Genomic DNA, 18504 nt, shown 5'->3' with positions numbered 1-18504 from the left:
CATTCAGTTGTACGTTGGTTCTTAATTGCCTTACATTCGGCATTGAAAATTTAATTAATTTAGTCTTATTGGGATTTAAAAGATTATTTATATTGAACCAATGGACAACCTTTGCAAGGGCAACATTAATTTCCTGAAAGTTTTGAAGCTGACGCTTAATTTTGAAAACAAGAGATGTGTCGTCAGCAAATAATAAAATCTTGTGATTATCCCTTACATGATAGGGTAAATCGTTAATATAGATTAGAAAAAGAAAAGGGCCTAGTATTGAACCCTGCGGAACGCCCATAGTTACAAGAGCTCCTTCAGATTTTTTGCCATTTACATCCACTCTTTGAACTTGATTTTCTAAATAAGAGCTTAGTAGGCTAAGAGACTTATTTCTAATGCCATAGTGATGCAGTTTTCTGATTAATGTATCGTGACAAACACAATCAAAGGCTTTGGACAAGTCACAGAATATACCTAACGCATCCTGTGAATTCTCCCAAGCCTCATACACACTTTTGAGTAACTCCACACCCGCATCAGTAGTAGACCGACCCTTGGTAAATCCAAATTGTTTGGAATGAAAAAGATTGTGTCTATTGAAATGTCTTAACATTTGGTTCAAAATTAGTTTCTCAAAAATTTAGCTCAAAGTGGGCAAAATTGAGATTGGTCTAAAATTAGTTGACCAGATTTACAATCCGGTGTTTGACTGTTTACAAGGGAGTTATACATCCTCTCATTCTCACTACACAGGTCCACCAGGCCATTCATTGCCAGTATGTATTCCCCTATTTCCTTTTGTGATGTGGTATATTTTTCTGAAATAGTACTTAAGGAATCCTGTAAGCGGAGAATCTCTGACTGAAGGTGTTGTATATCAGCCTCATATTTTATTTTGGTGTTCTCATAATTTGTTTTAATAAGATTACATTTGTTTATGTTTCTCAAATTATTATTGAAATGGTTTTTATTTTTGTTAATAAGTTTTTGTGTTTTCTTTATTAGTTTTTTAATTTTTATATATTTCTTTAACTTGTTTTTGCTACATTTTATTTGTGTTATGTGTGACATTGATGTTAAACTGTTATCACAAGTCAAATCAATAATTTCATTTTGTTTACAACTATTTCTGTCATTGCTACCCAAAAGTGAGTTGGCAGACGGAGCCGAACCAACCAGTTTATCAAACAAAGCATGTGTGTGCTCTGTCTGAGTCCTCTGGCTGGCTGTGTCCAACGCGAGGATGGTGTCCTGAGCGACACTCAGTCTACTCTTCAGTTCAGCGTTGTGCCTGAGGGTTAAATCAAATTCATCGCTGCACTGGTCAAACCGATCAACTAATAGCTTAAGTTTGTCCCTTTCTTCGGTGACATTTACTAATTGACAATGAAGCTCTGCCATCTCACCTTTGAGTTTGCTATTATTATTCAAAATTTGTAGTACTTCCTTCTCATTGTCATCTTGTTCTCTTTGCAACTCCTCACACAAATTCTTATACTTATTTAATTCTTGCAAAGTAAGTTGGAGTTTTGATTCCTCCATGCGAGCTGCGCCTCTCCTGGTCATCACCCTGTCCATTTCAAATAATAAAAGGGACAAGTGGCAACCAAGAAGGAGGTTATAGTGAGATTCTATGAGGATATGCAACGAGGGAGTGCAAGTGTACTAGCAATTGAGCTGGCAAAACGTACCTTGACACAAATAATGCTCGAACTGTGATGATAAAAATAATATTAAACACTTACACACAACTTTATGATGACAATGCACTTTAAAATGTTCGAAACAGTTTAACTTGGTTTGACAGCGAAACTCGTCACAACTTTAAAACACTTTATTAACTAAAGCGGATCAAATCACGACAAAATAACACTGCCCGACCTATTCGTAATATATTTTGAGCATGAAAGTAGTATTTAAACTATACAAAATACAAAATTACAATTAAAATTAAATAAATTAATCGGGAGAAGTTTTGTTGACGTCTAGTCAACAGTGTTGCCACAGACCAAAAAAAAAAAAAAAAAAAAAAAAGTTGCACTCTGTTGCAGACTCATGCTCTCGTCGTAATTTTATCACTGTATTTTTTGCAATGCCCGTAGCACACACTACTCGTTCCGTCACTTTGGTAGATTTTTGTAACACATTTAAAATGTCCGTCACAAGTTGCTTGGAAATTAACATGTCCTCAGCAGTGTCCGAAGCATTTTTAAGGGAACGGTTTATATTTTGAATAAGTAACTTAGAGTCCTCTTTCTCCTTTAAAAAGTATTTGTCCACTTTAATTATCATTTCACGAGCACGGCTGTTAATAACTTTCTTACTCATTTTAACAGAATATAACAATAACAAAACAAAAACAACAAAAACTTAACAAAATAACAAACAGAATAACGAAATTAAAGAAACTTAAAAAACACTCGGTAGACGTACTCAATACACGTACGCGGCCTGACCTTGCGAACGGTACTGACAGTTCGACTACGTCACTAAGATGGCCGCCAGTCGCAATATCAACGTGCGGGGCTTGTACAGTGCATTCACAGTTATTTTACCTCTAGCTGTTAGGTTGGCTATCTGAGCATTATGTTTCCCTTAAATGAAATGTAAAAAACAGTATTTTAATATTGCCTATGTCGATTTAGTATTACACTTTGTGTGATAATGGTACATATAATACGATATTTCAACAAGCTGATCTTATATATATATTTATTTATTCATATATATATCGGGTATACATATCGAAAACGATCTAACCAATTTGAATGAAATTTTATAGGGGAGAAGTGGCTTGAAAGGGACATTTTTGTTGTGGAACCTCTAATAAATATGTGACATACCATTTTTAACAGGTTGGAGTTGAATGGGAAGCCTCCATTAGTTTACTATTGAAATAAAATACAGTAATTATTAATTCTTGCTGCAAAGTTATTTATTTTTGCAGTCTTCAAAAATGTGTGTATTGTCCCTTTCATAAATGGCCTGTTTTGAAAGGGACATGATCATTTATGAAAGGGACAGTACATAATATCTAAAATAATCAAGTTAAAGTAAGCTATAAATAAACGTAATATAGGAAGCTTGACTACAATAACTTCAAGTAAGTACAATCACATTTTAAAGTAATGAAATTGTTAATACCAGTCTTACTATTTTTATTATTAGAACAATCACAAGTAATTAAATAAAACGTAATTGAAATAGAGATTAATACCTACATAGATTCATAAACTTTTGCTAAGCGATAATCAAACAATTTTAAATGATTTATAATCCTTTCCTTAACATCAATACTTAAACAATAATTACTAAAATAAAATATTGCTTTTCTTAATACTAACAAACAACATTATTATTTTACTAACTATCCTAAACACTAATTAACAGTCTTCTTTAAGTTTGGTCTTTAAGTCAGGATCTTTAAAATAATCATAACAATCAATATTGTTTTTGAGGATTGGTGTGGGTCTAAAAAGTAATCAACATAAAAATAATAGATTGTTAGTGACAAAGTGAGCAAAAAAAATTAAAAATGCCTTTAATGCCACAGGTTTCGTGTGCCCATATCGTGCATATTTTACATTGATACCAGTCTTCAGTGCTTTCTGAATACTTTTTCTTACAGACATTACACTGATTATCATCTCCTGTTTTATCATTTCTCAGGCTACGATTTCTTAATCTTGGACACACTTCTTCTGTTTCAGAAATATTATCAATCGAATCTGAATCAGTCGCCATATTTACACTTGAATCGTCGCTACTGCTGCTGGCAACAAATTTGCGCGAAGGCTTCTTCTTTTGAGAAGTTTTAACAGATTTATTTGATTCTATTTTATTCTTTTTAGCCTTTCCCTTACCTTTAGTTCTTTTTGATTCTTGATCTTTTAAATTGCATTTGAAAATTTGTTTTACATGTTTTAAATTCTGTTTGTCAGCTTTCGGCGTATTCTTTTTTAAAATGTCCAACATATTTTCTAAAAGTAATCTATCTTTTTCTGGAGTTTCCGTTATAATTGTGGTTTTACCTTTACGTTGCCTTCCAATAGATTTTCGAGGTGGAGCTTTAGGATATGGTCTAATGGTTTCTGGGGTTATTGGAGGATTAGAAAAATTTGAAGCTTTAGCATTTGACTGTTCAGTATTGCAACGTTCAGCTTGTAACGTATTCAAATTAGAGGGTTCGGGCTGTGGCTCCCCTGTATAAAAGACTTCCAATTGTGGCTCATTCTCAAAACAGAATGCAGTTTGTGTATCATCTAAAATGGAAGGTGAAACTATTCTTTTATTGAAATCTAGATTAGGCTCTATAGGGTAAGGTACATGCTGAAGTTCTTCTTCATTTGAAGAATTTTCGTCGCAATCGGTAGAGTTTGGAAGAGGTTCAGGTCGGTCTGTCACAAAAGCGGGAAGAAAATCTTCATCAGTAAAAATATTTTTATTGATGGGCCATATTCCTGAATTTTTAAAACCTGATGTGATATTATTCATGCTAAAAGCAGCATAGAAAGCGTCTCTAGCAAATTGGGCGACATTGTAAATCGTGACTGTTTCTCCAGGGTTTGATGTCATCCAGTCGTTCATGCTAGCTCTATATCGAGCTTTGAAAGGTCCAAATACGGTCAAGTCTAAAGGTTGTAAGCGGTGACTACAATGAGGTGGGAATGTTAATATTATTAAGTTATTGGTTCGGGCATAAAGCACCACGTTAATGGTTATGTGCGTGTTATGGTTGTCAAGAACTATCAAAGCAGGCGATTCAGCTGTGGGCTTTACGAAACCAACAAAATGTTTTAGAGCTTTCAGAAAACACTCCTCTGTTATGCAACCAGATAAATTTGCAAGTCCTAAGGCACCAGTGGGGCCACTTTCAAGCATGTGTTCTTTAAAACGAACCCGCGGAAATATAAACACGGGAGGAATGCTTCCACCAGCAGCGTTTGCAAATGCCAGCATGGTTACCAGTGAACCACGTTCTGTTGAACTAATTTGCCCAACTCTCTTAGCACCTGCTTGCGCAACTATTTTTGGTGTATTAGTGACAGTAGTGCAGCCAGTTTCATCTAAATTCCATATCATGTTAGCAGGAAATTCATGCTTCAAATAACATTTCTCCAAGTTGCAGAAAAAGTTTTGCACATTGTGTCTATTAAAACTGGTTGTTCTAGCTAGAGAAGTATTCTCAGGTTTTCTTACGCTCAGCGAGTCATTCCTTTTTAGAAAACCCTTCAACCAATCTAGACTAGCCATATTGTTTTCGTTCCATGATGATGGTGTACTACTGAGTTCTAAACGAACAGCATACTGGTATGCTAATTCTCTTACTTGTTTTGTTGTCAAGCCATGGCACATTTTTGCTGAGGTCTTCAAGTAATCTGCCAGGGAACTTTCTTGGTCTGTAGTGAAAACTCTCTTATTACCAATGTTCGGTGTATAAACAAAAGACGTACATTCAGACGTCTTAGCTTTGGTCACTAATCTATGTAAATGTGATTTACTCACTGGTGGAGCGTGTAAATAGCTCCTAGGCCAAGTGGAGGGATTCGGACTGGTACGACACGTAAGTTGATGGCGGAGCGGTGCGGTGCGGCAATATATATGAGAAATATCACAACTACGTCAAACTACACGGACTCACCAGTCGCAGGATCACGGCACTCCAGATGTGGAACACTGCACTCCTTGCGGGTCTATCCAAAGGTTATTTTTCACAAAAAAAAACAGGAACAACGTTTGCGGCGGCAATCAAGCAGAGAAGAGAAAATTTTGACATCTTGTCATTTTCATTTTTTTATTTTTTTAAATTTAAGCGCCGAACACGATGACTGTCGATGATTATGATTCAGCCAGCTATTGGGTTCTGTCGAAACCCAAACAGCCGCAGGGCCATCATGAAGTGCGGGGCTTTGCCGGCAGATGACGCAATTAAAATATCAAACATACATATTACGCGCAACCATGCTCCCCGCCTTGGAAGTTCGAAGAACTTTCGAAAGAGAGAGAAAAAATCCAATCTAAGAAATTAAGAATTGCAAATTTAAGTCAAAGTTCAAATATAAATTATAAAAAATATTACTGAGAATAAGAATTTAATACTGCAATATTTAAGGAATTACGTATAAAACAAAGAAAACTTTAATTATTGCGTAGGTATTGGGTAGAGTTTGACTACAGGTCGTTTAAACGTGCCATTTTTGGATTTTACTAATGCGACCCTAACTACATCATCACTACCAGGATAGACTTCCTGAACTATGCCAAGAGGCCATCGTAAAGGGGGAATGTCGTCTTGATCAATAAGGACCACAGTCCCAACACGGATTGGATTCTCAGGAGTACACCACTTCTGTCTAATTTGTAGCGTATGTAAGTATTCAGATCTCCATTTTCTCCAATAAGATTGAACTAATTGGTCAAGCAATTTTTTGCGGTCGGTGAGACTAACACGCTCCTTTGAAATAGCAGAAGACGGAAGATACTGAATAGGTGTAGACATTAAAAAATGTGCGGGTGTTAACACTTCCGGTTGAGGATCGGAAGATAATAAACAAAGCGGTCGCGAATTTAACAAACATTCAATCTGCATCAATACAGTTAAAAGTTCTTCATAGGTGAGGAGTTGATTTCCTATCACTCGAAACAAGTGAGTTTTAATACTTTTAATATTGGACTCCCATATTCCACCAAAATGTGGTGCACGGGGAGGAATCATTTTCCATTCAATTCGTCGGGTGGTTAATTCCTGACTTAAATCCATTTGAAAAGTTTGAGACATAAAGAGATCATACATTTCGTCTAGTTTTGCTTTAGCCCCGACAAAATTAGTGCCATTATCTGAGTATATACATGAAACAGGACCGCGACATGAAATAAATCTTTTAAAAGCTGCAATGAAAGACTCTGTTGTTAAATCACTAACTAGCTGAATATTAACGGCTTTCGTGTTAAGACAAATAAACAAGCAAATGTATGCCTTCTGGGAATGTTGGCCGCGTCTACGAGTTAAAGTGATTCTAATTGGACCAGCGTAGTCCACTCCTGTGTGAACAAATGCTTTTGTTTCACATACACGATATGACGGAAGATCAGCCATCTTAGGTGTTGGGTGAGAAGGTGACAAACGAAAACAAGTATTACACATACGAACACGTTTACGAATAATATTTCTGGCTGAAAGTATCCAGTAACGTTGTCGCAGAATGGACATCAATAAGCTTGCGCCTGTATGCAAATTTAATTTGTGGTGATAATCTATTAAAAGATCAACGACATGGTCACGTTTTGGTAGCAATACCGGATGTTTACATTCGAAAGGTAAATCGGACTTTGAGAGTCGACCTTCAATTCTAAGAATTCCATCCTCATCAATGAAAGGACAGAGATGTCTAAAATGTTTAGATGGTAGATCATTTTTCTTTAGTCTGTCAATTTCAGTTTGAAAATGTACCTTCTGGACTGAGCGAAGAATAGTCTTCTCAGCGATATTTAAATCGGAGGCTACAATAACTTTAGAAAGCGGTAATTTTTTAACGAAGCGTAAAACATATACTATGACGCGGAGTAATTTATTCCAAGATGAAATGCATTTAAAACGTTCATAAAGTATTGGTGGTGTATTTTGAACGGTAGTTGTCAAAGTATTTGATTTAAACTCAGGAAGTTGTTCACATGATGTTATTGAAACAGATTGTATTGGCCACATATCAGGCGGAGAACGCATCCAAGTAGGACCGTTCCACCAGGGATCATGATCAATCAACTGGGAGGGTAACAATCCCCTAGAAAGACAATCACAAGGATTTTCAGCTCCTGAGACATGATAAATGTTCTGAGGATTCAGGTTTTCCTGGAACTGAGCTATGCGGTTGCTGACAAATATGGACCATTTATGTGGAAATGAGTGAACCCACGAAAGGGCTATAGTTGAATCAGAAAAGGTGTAAACACCGGAAATTGTAGTGCGAGCCCTGTAGGTATCAAGCACGATCCTTACTAGACGTGACATCAAAACTGCGGCACATAACTCCAAACGAGCGAGCGTTGAAATCTTGACAGGGGAAACTTTAGATTTAGAGCACAAAAGTCGTACAACAATGTTTCCTACCTCATCAGTTATGTGCAAGTAAATGACGCAACCATATGCCTTAAGGCTTGCATCACAAAAAGCTACTAAATTTACGGTGCAATTATTATGAACACCGATGTGGCGGGGTATTTTTATCTTAGATAACAAAGGTAGTTCCTTCACAAGATTTGAAAAACATTTAACTATATGTTCGGGAGGAGTATCGTCCCAGTCCACTTTACTTATCCAAAGATCTTTAATAAGTAATTTCGCGTATACTATAACTGGTGATACAAGACCCAGAACATCAAATAGACGCGCGATGAAAGACAGTATGGTGCGTTTTGTGCATTTATCATCTACACAAGAAGTAGTCAACAAAAAAACGTCCTCGTGGTGAATCCACGAGAGACCTAAAATCTTCAAATTGTTGCTGGCATCGTCAGAGAAATTAACTGGTGCGAGATGAGAATGCGGCAGGCTATCAAGAAGTGCGGATGAGTTGCTTGCCCATTTGACTAAATCAAAACAACCACTTTTAAATAAAGTTATAAGCTCTTTAGCGAGGCATATAGCGCTGCCCTCATCAGAAACAGAGGTCACTAGATCATCCATATATAACTTGGATTGAGCAATAGAAGCTGCATCAGGGAAGCGGTTTCCTTCATCTGTCGCTAGTTGTCGAACCGTGCGCATGGCAAGAAAAGGACTAGACTTAAGACCGAACGGCACCCGGTTAAAATGAAAAGTGCGTAACTTCTCATTTTCATTAAAACGAAATAATATTTTTACATATTTCCGTTGCGATTCTAGTAAGTTAATTTGTAAATACATTTGTTTAATGTCTGCAGTTAATGCTATAGGATATAATCGGAAATCAAGTAAAAGAAGAAAAAGATCTGCCTGTAGGTTAGGCCCTGAATGCAAAACATCATTGAGTGACAGCCCTGTGTGAGTTTTGGCACTAGCGTCAAGAACAATTCTTAATTTAGTTGTGACTTTATCTTGCCTAATAACAGCGTGATGAGGTATGTAATAACCATCACTTTCGTTATCCGTAGAAGATACCTCCGACAAATAACCATTTTGTAAGTAATCAGCAATGACTTTATTATAATCTTCACGAATTGCGGGCGTATGTTTTAATTTGCGTTCTAAAGCTAGAAAACGTCGGTGTGCAACTGAACGAGAATTACCTAAATCAGCAGGATTCCTACTGAACGGAAGGGATACGGTATATCGGCCATCTGTATCGCGAGTCACGGAACCTGTGAATAAATTTTCACATTCCGTTTCATCGGGCGACATAAAACGTTTATTCGGAATCTCTTCTAATTCCCAAAATTTATGAAGACAGGACTCCATATTGCTTAATGTGATGGCAGCAAAAGAAGCAGGGCAATTATTTTCCATAAAGGACGACGGAAAGTCTCCCATTAGAATATTATCGAAAGTGGTCAAAAAAGCGGGCGGAGCGGAAGCGTTCGAGTTTAACCTATCACCTAAGTAAATATAAGGGAACAATTGGGCACCAATCACCATATCAATATTTCCCGGAATATTCCAAGTAAGGTCAGCTAGAGGTACTTTGTTGAGACAATCAAATTCGCGAGAGTTAATCTGGAAAGCGGGCAGTTTCTCAGTTATGCAATCAACAACTAAAGCGTGGATATAATATTTGTTCGATGAGACTCGAGACTCAATTGTTAAATAAACATAACCATGAATAGGACGAGACGATAAACCTACGCCCCTAAGAGACGAATTATAAAGCGGTATTACCGGTAAATTAAGTAATTTACAACACTTCAATGTAATTAAATTATTTTGTGAACCATTGTCCAATAACAAACGAATAATCTTCTTATTATTATATTTATGATAGGCGTAAACTTGCGCGGTTGATAAAAGTATCGTAGTGCAGGTTTGGTTAGATTCATTGTTTTTTCGAGATATCATAGCAGCGGGTGACACACCATCGCTAACGTACGGAGCACTGACACCGGCGACGGACTGCTGGGACGATGCGTTCATTGCAAAACCGACCTTAGCGTCATCAACAGAAGGTTGAGAATAAGTCACAGGTGCACCGTAAACTTGACTATTATGTTTGTTGTCTTGACGAGTAAACGTATGAAGCTGTACCGTCGAATTATTATTTGGTAAATTATTGTTATTAAAGTGTAAAAGAGTGTGATGTTTCTTTTGGCAAAAATTACAAACATGTCGCGAATTACACGCCTTAACTGAATGCGAAGAGCTTAAACAATTAACACAACAATTTTTAGATTTAATAAACTCGTATCGCTCTTGAGGAGAGGATATTTCTTTAAACTGTCTGCAATTGAAAAGTAAATGTTCAGTGCTGTTGCATCTGACGCAAGGAGCGGTTTTAGTTATTTGATTATTATGACTAATTAATGTACGCGACTTTGAATCGAACTTACTAATGTTCTGATTCTTGTTTGAAATTGACGAAGAATTACGGTTTTGAGAAAAGTTGTTATTGTTGCCCGAGCGTTCTAATATTTTAACTTGATCTTGTACGAACGAAATAAGTTCCTCACAAGTGGGTATTTCGGTATCACGAACGGATAACTCGAAAGATTGTACGGTTTGAATGTCTAACCTTTTTATTGCAAAATGTAATAATATGAAATCTGTAAGATCGGGAATATCTAATTGCTTGATAGCGGCGATTGACGCAGAAAACTTTTCAATAAATGAATTTAATGAATTTGCGGAATGAAAGCAATTTTTTAACTCGAAAATATTGTTTAAATAGAAAGTTCCTAAGGAGCGTTTGTCCTGGTACTTTTTTACTAGGCTATTCCAAATAATAGAATAAGTTTCGCCCGTTGGTACAATACCGGCGACTATTTGTAATGCATTATGCGTCAGTTTACCTATTAGGTACTGAACCCGCTGCGAATCAGACAGCTGAGGGTTGTTATGTATATTCGCTTTGAAGGATTCATAAAACATGGGCCAATTTTCAGGTTTGCCATCGAAAGAAGGAATTACTATGGGCGGTAATTTAACAATACTTTTTACTGGTTGTGATGATGTTGTAGGTATATTATGTTGCTGTTTAGCGGAGTTAATATTATTACGCACACGTTTTATACGAGTATAGATATCTTCAAAGGAAACTAAATCATTGAAATCGGGCTCATAATCTGGGTTAATTTCCATATTTAACTGGTTAATATTGTCAACGAATGATATAAACTCATGGCGCATTTCATCAAGCATTTCCGAGTCTGCCATAAAGTTTTCAGTTGACCGCGTGTCTGCAGTACAGACAACTTTTTTAGATTGATCGTACAATTTAGTAAGCCTTTGAAAAATAACTTCTGACTTAGATCGTAACAATTTTAATTTGTAACCTTCCATATTGGATTAGGAAATGTAACCAAGAAAATTCAATTTTACAAATATGGCGGATGTAGGAATACGTAAACTGAAATTAGTATTACGTAAGAAATATTAGAAATAGGTGTTATGCTGATGTATCCGGTTCGAAAGGACCAAAAGATATAATGGTGGAGCGTGTAAATAGCTCCTAGGCCAAGTGGAGGGATTCGGACTGGTACGACACGTAAGTTGATGGCGGAGCGGTGCGGTGCGGCAATATATATAAGAAATATCACAACTACGTCAAACTACACGGACTCACCAGTCGCAGGATCACGGCACTCCAGATGTGGAACACTGCACTCCTTGCGGGTCTATCCAAAGGTTATTTTTCACAAAAAAAAAACAGGAACAACGTTTGCGGCGGCAATCAAGCAGAGAAGAGAAAATTTTGACATCTTGTCATCTTGAATTTTTTTATTTTTTTAAATTTAAGCGCCGAACACGATGACTGTCGATGATTATGATTCAGCCAGCTATTGGGTTCTGTCGAAACCCAAACAGCCGCAGGGCCATCATGAAGTGCGGGGCTTTGCCGGCAGATGACGCAATTAAAATATCAAACATACATATTACGCGCAACCACTCACATTATATACCTTGGCAGCTGATCTCACGGAAATTCTGTGGTTCAATACTTCATTCACTGCCTCTTCAATTTTCTTGGCATTAACACGTGAGGTGTCGGGTGTGGAATCAAACGATTGTTTCAAATAATACGTGTTTATTATAGGAACCCCGACATAGAACTGGCTTAGGATAGCCTAGAACATACAATAATATAGCAGCATATATACGTAAAGTATTTCTACTCTACACCTTCCCCATAAAACAAAAAAAAAATGATTATATAGTACATTTTTTTTAAATACAAAATTAAGTACTTATATTTAAAGAATACAAGTCAATGTTATGCATAACATAGGACGATTATTCCATAGTAGCGTGATACATGATCCACCTTAAACAATAACAATTAGATACTAAAGTATTAAAGTACACTTGGCGACAATAGTGCTCACACATAATATAATGAATGACTTGATTTATTTTAAGAATAATAAGGCCTAGTTCTGTTTTTGTGTACTATTATTTCCTTGCCACTTTTCACAATTTTCACATTTGGTGCCATATCGTCTACAACAATATAAGGACCTAAGTATAAACTATCTAATTTAGAACAATTTTCATTTTTTAATAACACAAGATCTCCTTTTTTGTATAAAATCGGGTTTATTTTATAATCATATAATAATTTTCTATTTTGTTTACTAACAATTAAATTTTCCCTAGCGTCTTGATGTGCTCTTTGTAACCTAAATTTCAGTTCTAGTGGATAACTATCGAAATTGTACAGTTTATCAACATTTGAAGTTAGATTATTTGGTAAGATACATACATGTCCAAAAACAAGCTCATAAGGGGTATACTTTGTTTCTGTGTGTACTGTAATATTATAAGAAAATTGCCAATATGGTAACCACTGACTCCATGACCTTGAACTATTTCTGCAATGAATTCTGAGATAGTTACCTAAACTTTTGTGTGTGTTCTCAAGCGCGCCGATGCTCTCATGATGATATGCTGACGCGAACCTTTGTTCTATATTTAAAAGTTTACTTACCTCCCTCATTGTAGAAGACATGAACTCCGTTCCTTTGTCCGTAGCAATCGTCTTTGGAATACCATACCTTAATATAAAATGTTCTACGAACGCCCTTGCCACGCTTTCGGTAGTTTTTGATTTAATGGGAGTAGCAACTAAGTATTTAGTTAACTCGCATTGTATTGTAAGAATATAAGAATACCCCTCATCATCTTTTTCAAGAGGGCCGACTAAATCTAAGAATATTTTTTCAAAAGAATTTGATGACGTTGTTGTAATTGAAAGTGGTTCCTTAATATATCTAAAATGTTTATTTCTTTGACACGCATCACATTTATTAATTAAATCCGATATATCTTTTTCCATACCGGGCCAATAGTAGTACTTTTTTATATTGTTTAGTGTTCTTTTGATTCCCGCGTGGCCACTTGTAGGTAACAAGTGAAAATCATTAATTATAATTCTCCTAGTATCTTTATTTTCTATTCTACGAACATCATTAATGACACAAAGTCTAGGACCCTTCCAAGTTACATTTTTATTTATTTCCTCCACAATGAGTTCCATAAACTTGATATTTTCCCTTTTCTTAATTATTATAAGCTCACTTATCTGATTCTTCTTACAAATGTATTCCAAATCTCTCAACAACACGTCTCGCGTTATTGCTGATAAAGAATTCGGATCAACATAAATGGATGACTTAGAAGGAAAATAATAATAAATTTTATTTAATGACTCATAATAACTTTCTTTCTTTGTTAATTTACGTAAAGTTACCCTGTCAAGTAATGTAATTTCAACGTCTCTATTAGTCTTTTTGAGTACTTCAACGACATTTGGCTGATCCGACAGTTGATTACCTGTACTAATAATATCTGATTGATGATAACTATCTTTCTCTATCATTGCTTTTCTTTTTGAGCGCGTCATAACATTTAAACACTCATTATTTATAGTTTTTAATTCATCTGACGTTATTATTATACGAGATGGAACGTCAGCTGCCGCATTATCTTTTCCCCTCACAAATTCTATATCAAAATCATATTCTTCAAGTGTCAGTCGGAATTTCATGAGTCTACTACTAGGCTCTCTCATGCCAAATAAATATACCAAAGGACGATGATCTGTTTGAATTTTAAACTTGCGACCAAATAAATAAGGACGGAAGTATTTAACAGACCATACAATAGCCAGCAATTCTTTTTCAATAACTGGATAATTCTTTTCAGCTTTATTTAAGGTACGGCTTGCGTAAGCAATTGGTCTACCATCGCTGTTACTTAAAACTGAACCGATTGCATAGCCAGATGCGTCTGTTTTAAGTAAAAACACATTACTTTTATCAAAATTAGGATATTGTAACAATGGAGGCGATATTAACTTTTCTTTTAGTGATAAAAAAGAATTATTACATTCTTCATTCCACTCAAATTCTATATTTTTTCGACAAAGATTATTTAAAGGATTAGCTAAAAGTGCAAAGTTAGGTATAAATTTTCGATAGTAATTTGCAAAGGCAATGAATTTTTTAACATCATCGGTATTTTTAGGAACTGGATAATTTTGCAATGCCGCTACTTTAGACGGATCTGGTTTTAAACCTTCAGCTGATATAATATGACCTAAATACAAAATTTCTTTTTTCAGAAAGTCACATTTGTCTGGATTTAGTTTTAGGTTCACTTTTCGTAGTCTAAGCATTATATCAATGAGATTTTTGTTATGAAAGGCTAAATTGCGTCCAAAGCAAATTAAATCATCTAAATAAACGAGACATTTGTCGTAATGAAGCCCAGACATTGCCACTGTCATAGCTCTTGAAAAAGAACTTGGACTTGTCTTCAAACCCATGGGAAGTCGAGTCATTTGGTATTGTCCCGACGAAGTTACGAATGCTGTACACGGCCTACTTTCTTTTGTAATGCCCAATTGAAAATAACCCTTGTAAAGGTCAAGGTGACTAAAATAAACTGACCCAGATAATGCATCCAAAATATCAGTAATATTAGGGAGTGGGAACTTGTCATCCAAAATACAATTATTGAGTTTACGAAAGTCTATAACAAGTCTCATTTTCTTAGAGCCATCCCCACTTTCTTTTTTTGGGACCAGTAAAACAGGGCTAGCCCATTCACTACTACATGGTTCAATAATTTTATCAGTTAACATATCACTAATCTGCTGGTCTAGCTCCTCACGTTGCGAAAACGGTAAACGATAAGGCTTGGTATATATTGGTGTAGTGTTCGGTTTTAAACGTATTTTTTGTTCGCTGATTTTAGATACTTCCAATTTATCTCCAGAAATATGAAACACGTCAGAAAATTTTGCACATATGTTTAATATGGAAGATTTTTCTTCGCCATTCAAATGATCTAATTTTAATAAATTTAATAATGTTTTGACCCTATCTACCGTTATGGGTGACTTCTCAAAATTACAAACTTTGTAATAACATAATTTTTAAAGTTTAGGTTTAAAATAGCTTAACGATACTTCCGATTCACAAGTATTCATTATTTGAATTGGAATTTTACCATTTTCTGGCTTACTTATACCTCCAGCTAGAAAAACTCCCTCACTTAACTCATCTGAGACTACAACGCAATCTTCGGTTTCATTAGTATCGATGAAAAAAATTTTTTCGCACCTTGGTGGTATATTCATATAAACATTTCTATTTAATTTACCTATATGTAATGGTAAAATTAAATTCTGACCTAAAGTTAATGTATTATGTTCGTAATTTAAAACACATCTATGTTTAGTTAGAAAATCTTGGCCTAATATACCTTCAGTATAACATGGTAGGTTTTGGATTACATAAAACTTATGTTGGAATGTGTGACCATTTAAAGATAAATTTAAATAAACATATCCGATAGTTGTTATTCGACCACCAATTCCATTTATAATGATGTTTTGATTATGGATTGGTAAGTTCCAATGAGCGACTATCTCATTTTTCACGGCTGAAATACTAGCACCAGAATCTACCAACCAGTTATATTCTGTGTTATTAAAAGGAACTTTAACATAATTACTAAATTCATATGCAAATAAATTAGGCACGAAAAAACTGATTCGTATTGTCCTCGGAAGTTGAGGGTTGAACAAGGTCACTAGTATTATTACTGTTGTTAATTTCTGACTGAGGGATATTTGGCTCTAAAGGGTACATACCTCGATTTTGATATTTTCCTCTCTGTCCTCTGTATGTACCACGACCTCGGTATCTCTGATATCTCGATGACCGTTGCCAACTCTGGTTGAAATATCCTCCTCTAGGAAACCGTTGGTAGTTCCCTTGGCCACCACGACCACGATAATTTGATGGAGTTCTGAAAAATCTGTTATGCATAGTTGACTCACCTGATCCTTCTTCGCTGGCCACCAAAATCTCACCTTCAGTTGAGTTTGAGTCATCCTGACTGGACACAAGCTCCTCGTCTTTCGCCGCCCGAATGGCATGTTTGAGAGTAGTGTAGTTTCGAGCTGCTAAAATCACACTTAAATTTTTGTTACGCAAACCATTAGTAAATTTGTTAACCGCTAACTTTTCGTTAATCGGTTTCAGGATGTTAAAAGCTTCTGGATTCCCGTCTGCCTGAGAAATAGTGAGATCAACGAACAGTTGTTCCATTTTCTTTCCGAAGTCATCAATTGTATTTGATTTTTGTTTACAATTAACCATTTCTGCATGAATAGCATTGCTAGATTTTTTTGTGAGAAGGTGTAAACGCATTTCCTTAATTAGCTCATCACATGAGGAGTATGTTTGTTGCAAACGTAATTTAGCACTTTCAGAAAGACGCGTTTTCAAAACAAAATTAACCAACAACTGTTCGTCATCCTTCTCTATCATAGAACTATACAGTTCTATAGCAGATATTAAACGCTTCGTCACTTCTTCGTCAGAACTCATAACAGGTAATAGAGCAGCCGCTGTTTTTAATTGGAACTTTTCCATTTTGACAATTTTCTTTTCTATACCACTAGAACAAAGTTGATTTATACGAGAATATAAATTACTAATATCGGTACATAAAACTTGAATACTATTCAAATCACTGTTCTTAACTTCTCCCTTTTTAATCTGATTTTCTAAATCTGATTTAATAATCAAATATTCGCCATAAATTATATTATTTTCATTAAGCCTCTTTTGAATAATATTTTGTGTCCTACGACTTGGCCCTAATTTGGTTAGATATTCCTTTATACCTTTAAGTTTTTCATAAATTTCTTTAAGATTCTGGGCCATTACCTTTTAAGACACAAAATTATAATAACAATATAATTTTAATGTAAACATGACTTTGCATAAGTATTACATAATAATGTTAAGTCTTATCTAAACAAAAGTAAACATTAAAGTTCCCATAAAAAAAAAAACTTGTAACCGACTGTACTAGGAAAGATACACGCCACACATGGCCGTTTAATCACTTTTACCGATTTAATCACTTGACGTAAACACTATCGCGCACTCACTACTTCCTCAAAGGAAAGGAAAAAAAAAATCACACGTCCTCCGTCTTGTAAGAAGCTTCACCTGTATCCTGTGCCCTTCTCAGCCTGGGCACCACTCGACGAAGAGAATGTCGCAAGATTTCCTGCCGCATCAGATGCCCATGACACTTTTTATACAATATCATCAGGACGTAACAGGCTCCCAGACAAATGATGAACGTCACAATCATCAGTAGTATTATACTCGTGACACTTGCGTGGGCCATAAATTGAGTAATATCTGCTCCATTGGAACCACCAGCGTTCTGCGCAATGAGTACCTCTTCCTTAGATACAGACTTTCCCATTTTCGACAATTAAGTAATAAAGTGGACTTGAATACAGAAACAACACACAGCGAACAGGTGTCGCGATAAAGATTAGCTGCTTAGTAACATTCATTATTATAACTTTGCACTGAGCCACGTCCAGAGTTCATATGTAATTCTTGAGAAACCCTTTTATGGGCAACGGAATGTAAATACTTTCGCGAACCCGAATCGCGCCTCTGGCAGGGTCGCCATGAGGTGTCGGGTGTGGAATCAAACGATTGTTTCAAATAATACGTGTTTATTATAGGAACCCCGACATAGAACTGGCTTAGGATAGCCTAGAACATACAATAATATAGCAGCATATATACGTAAAGTATTTCTACTCTACACACGGGTTCTCTTTTTAGGTGGCATTTTATCTGCAATGGTAAATAATAATTGATCACAGTGAGATAAGCAGTCATGAAAGGGACAGTTATGAAAGGGACGTCCCGTTCATAACCGTTTGTTGTGTCCCTTTCATAAATATCTTACTCAAATTAAAAACATAACCACAAAATCTACAATTGTAAATAAAAGTGTACTGACCTTTTGTTTTAATATTCGTGTATGACTAGGAGATACTAATT

At 35.7% G+C, this 18504-nt stretch overlaps 1 protein-coding gene across 1 annotated transcript; it reads right to left on the bottom strand.

Moving 5' to 3' along the window:
* Positions 1-2472: 2472 nt before the first annotated feature.
* Positions 2473-18476, bottom strand: LOC113500286. The gene is made up of 4 exons (XM_026881009.1): positions 18266-18476; positions 7138-12295; positions 3618-5390; positions 2473-2585 (listed from the first exon to the last, which is right to left on the bottom strand). The coding sequence occupies exons 2-4, from the start codon at positions 11453-11455 to the stop codon at positions 2473-2475; spliced, it is 6204 nt and encodes a 2067-aa protein (XP_026736810.1). The 5' UTR covers positions 11456-12295; positions 18266-18476.
* Positions 18477-18504: the final 28 nt, after the last annotated feature.

Source organism: Trichoplusia ni, chromosome 13, assembly GCF_003590095.1.
Source record: "Trichoplusia ni isolate ovarian cell line Hi5 chromosome 13, tn1, whole genome shotgun sequence".
In the NCBI taxonomy this organism is placed as follows: Eukaryota; Metazoa; Arthropoda; class Insecta; order Lepidoptera; family Noctuidae; genus Trichoplusia; species Trichoplusia ni.
The sequence above is the reverse complement of the archived record's forward strand: the minus strand, read 5'-3'. Positions and strand labels throughout refer to the sequence as shown.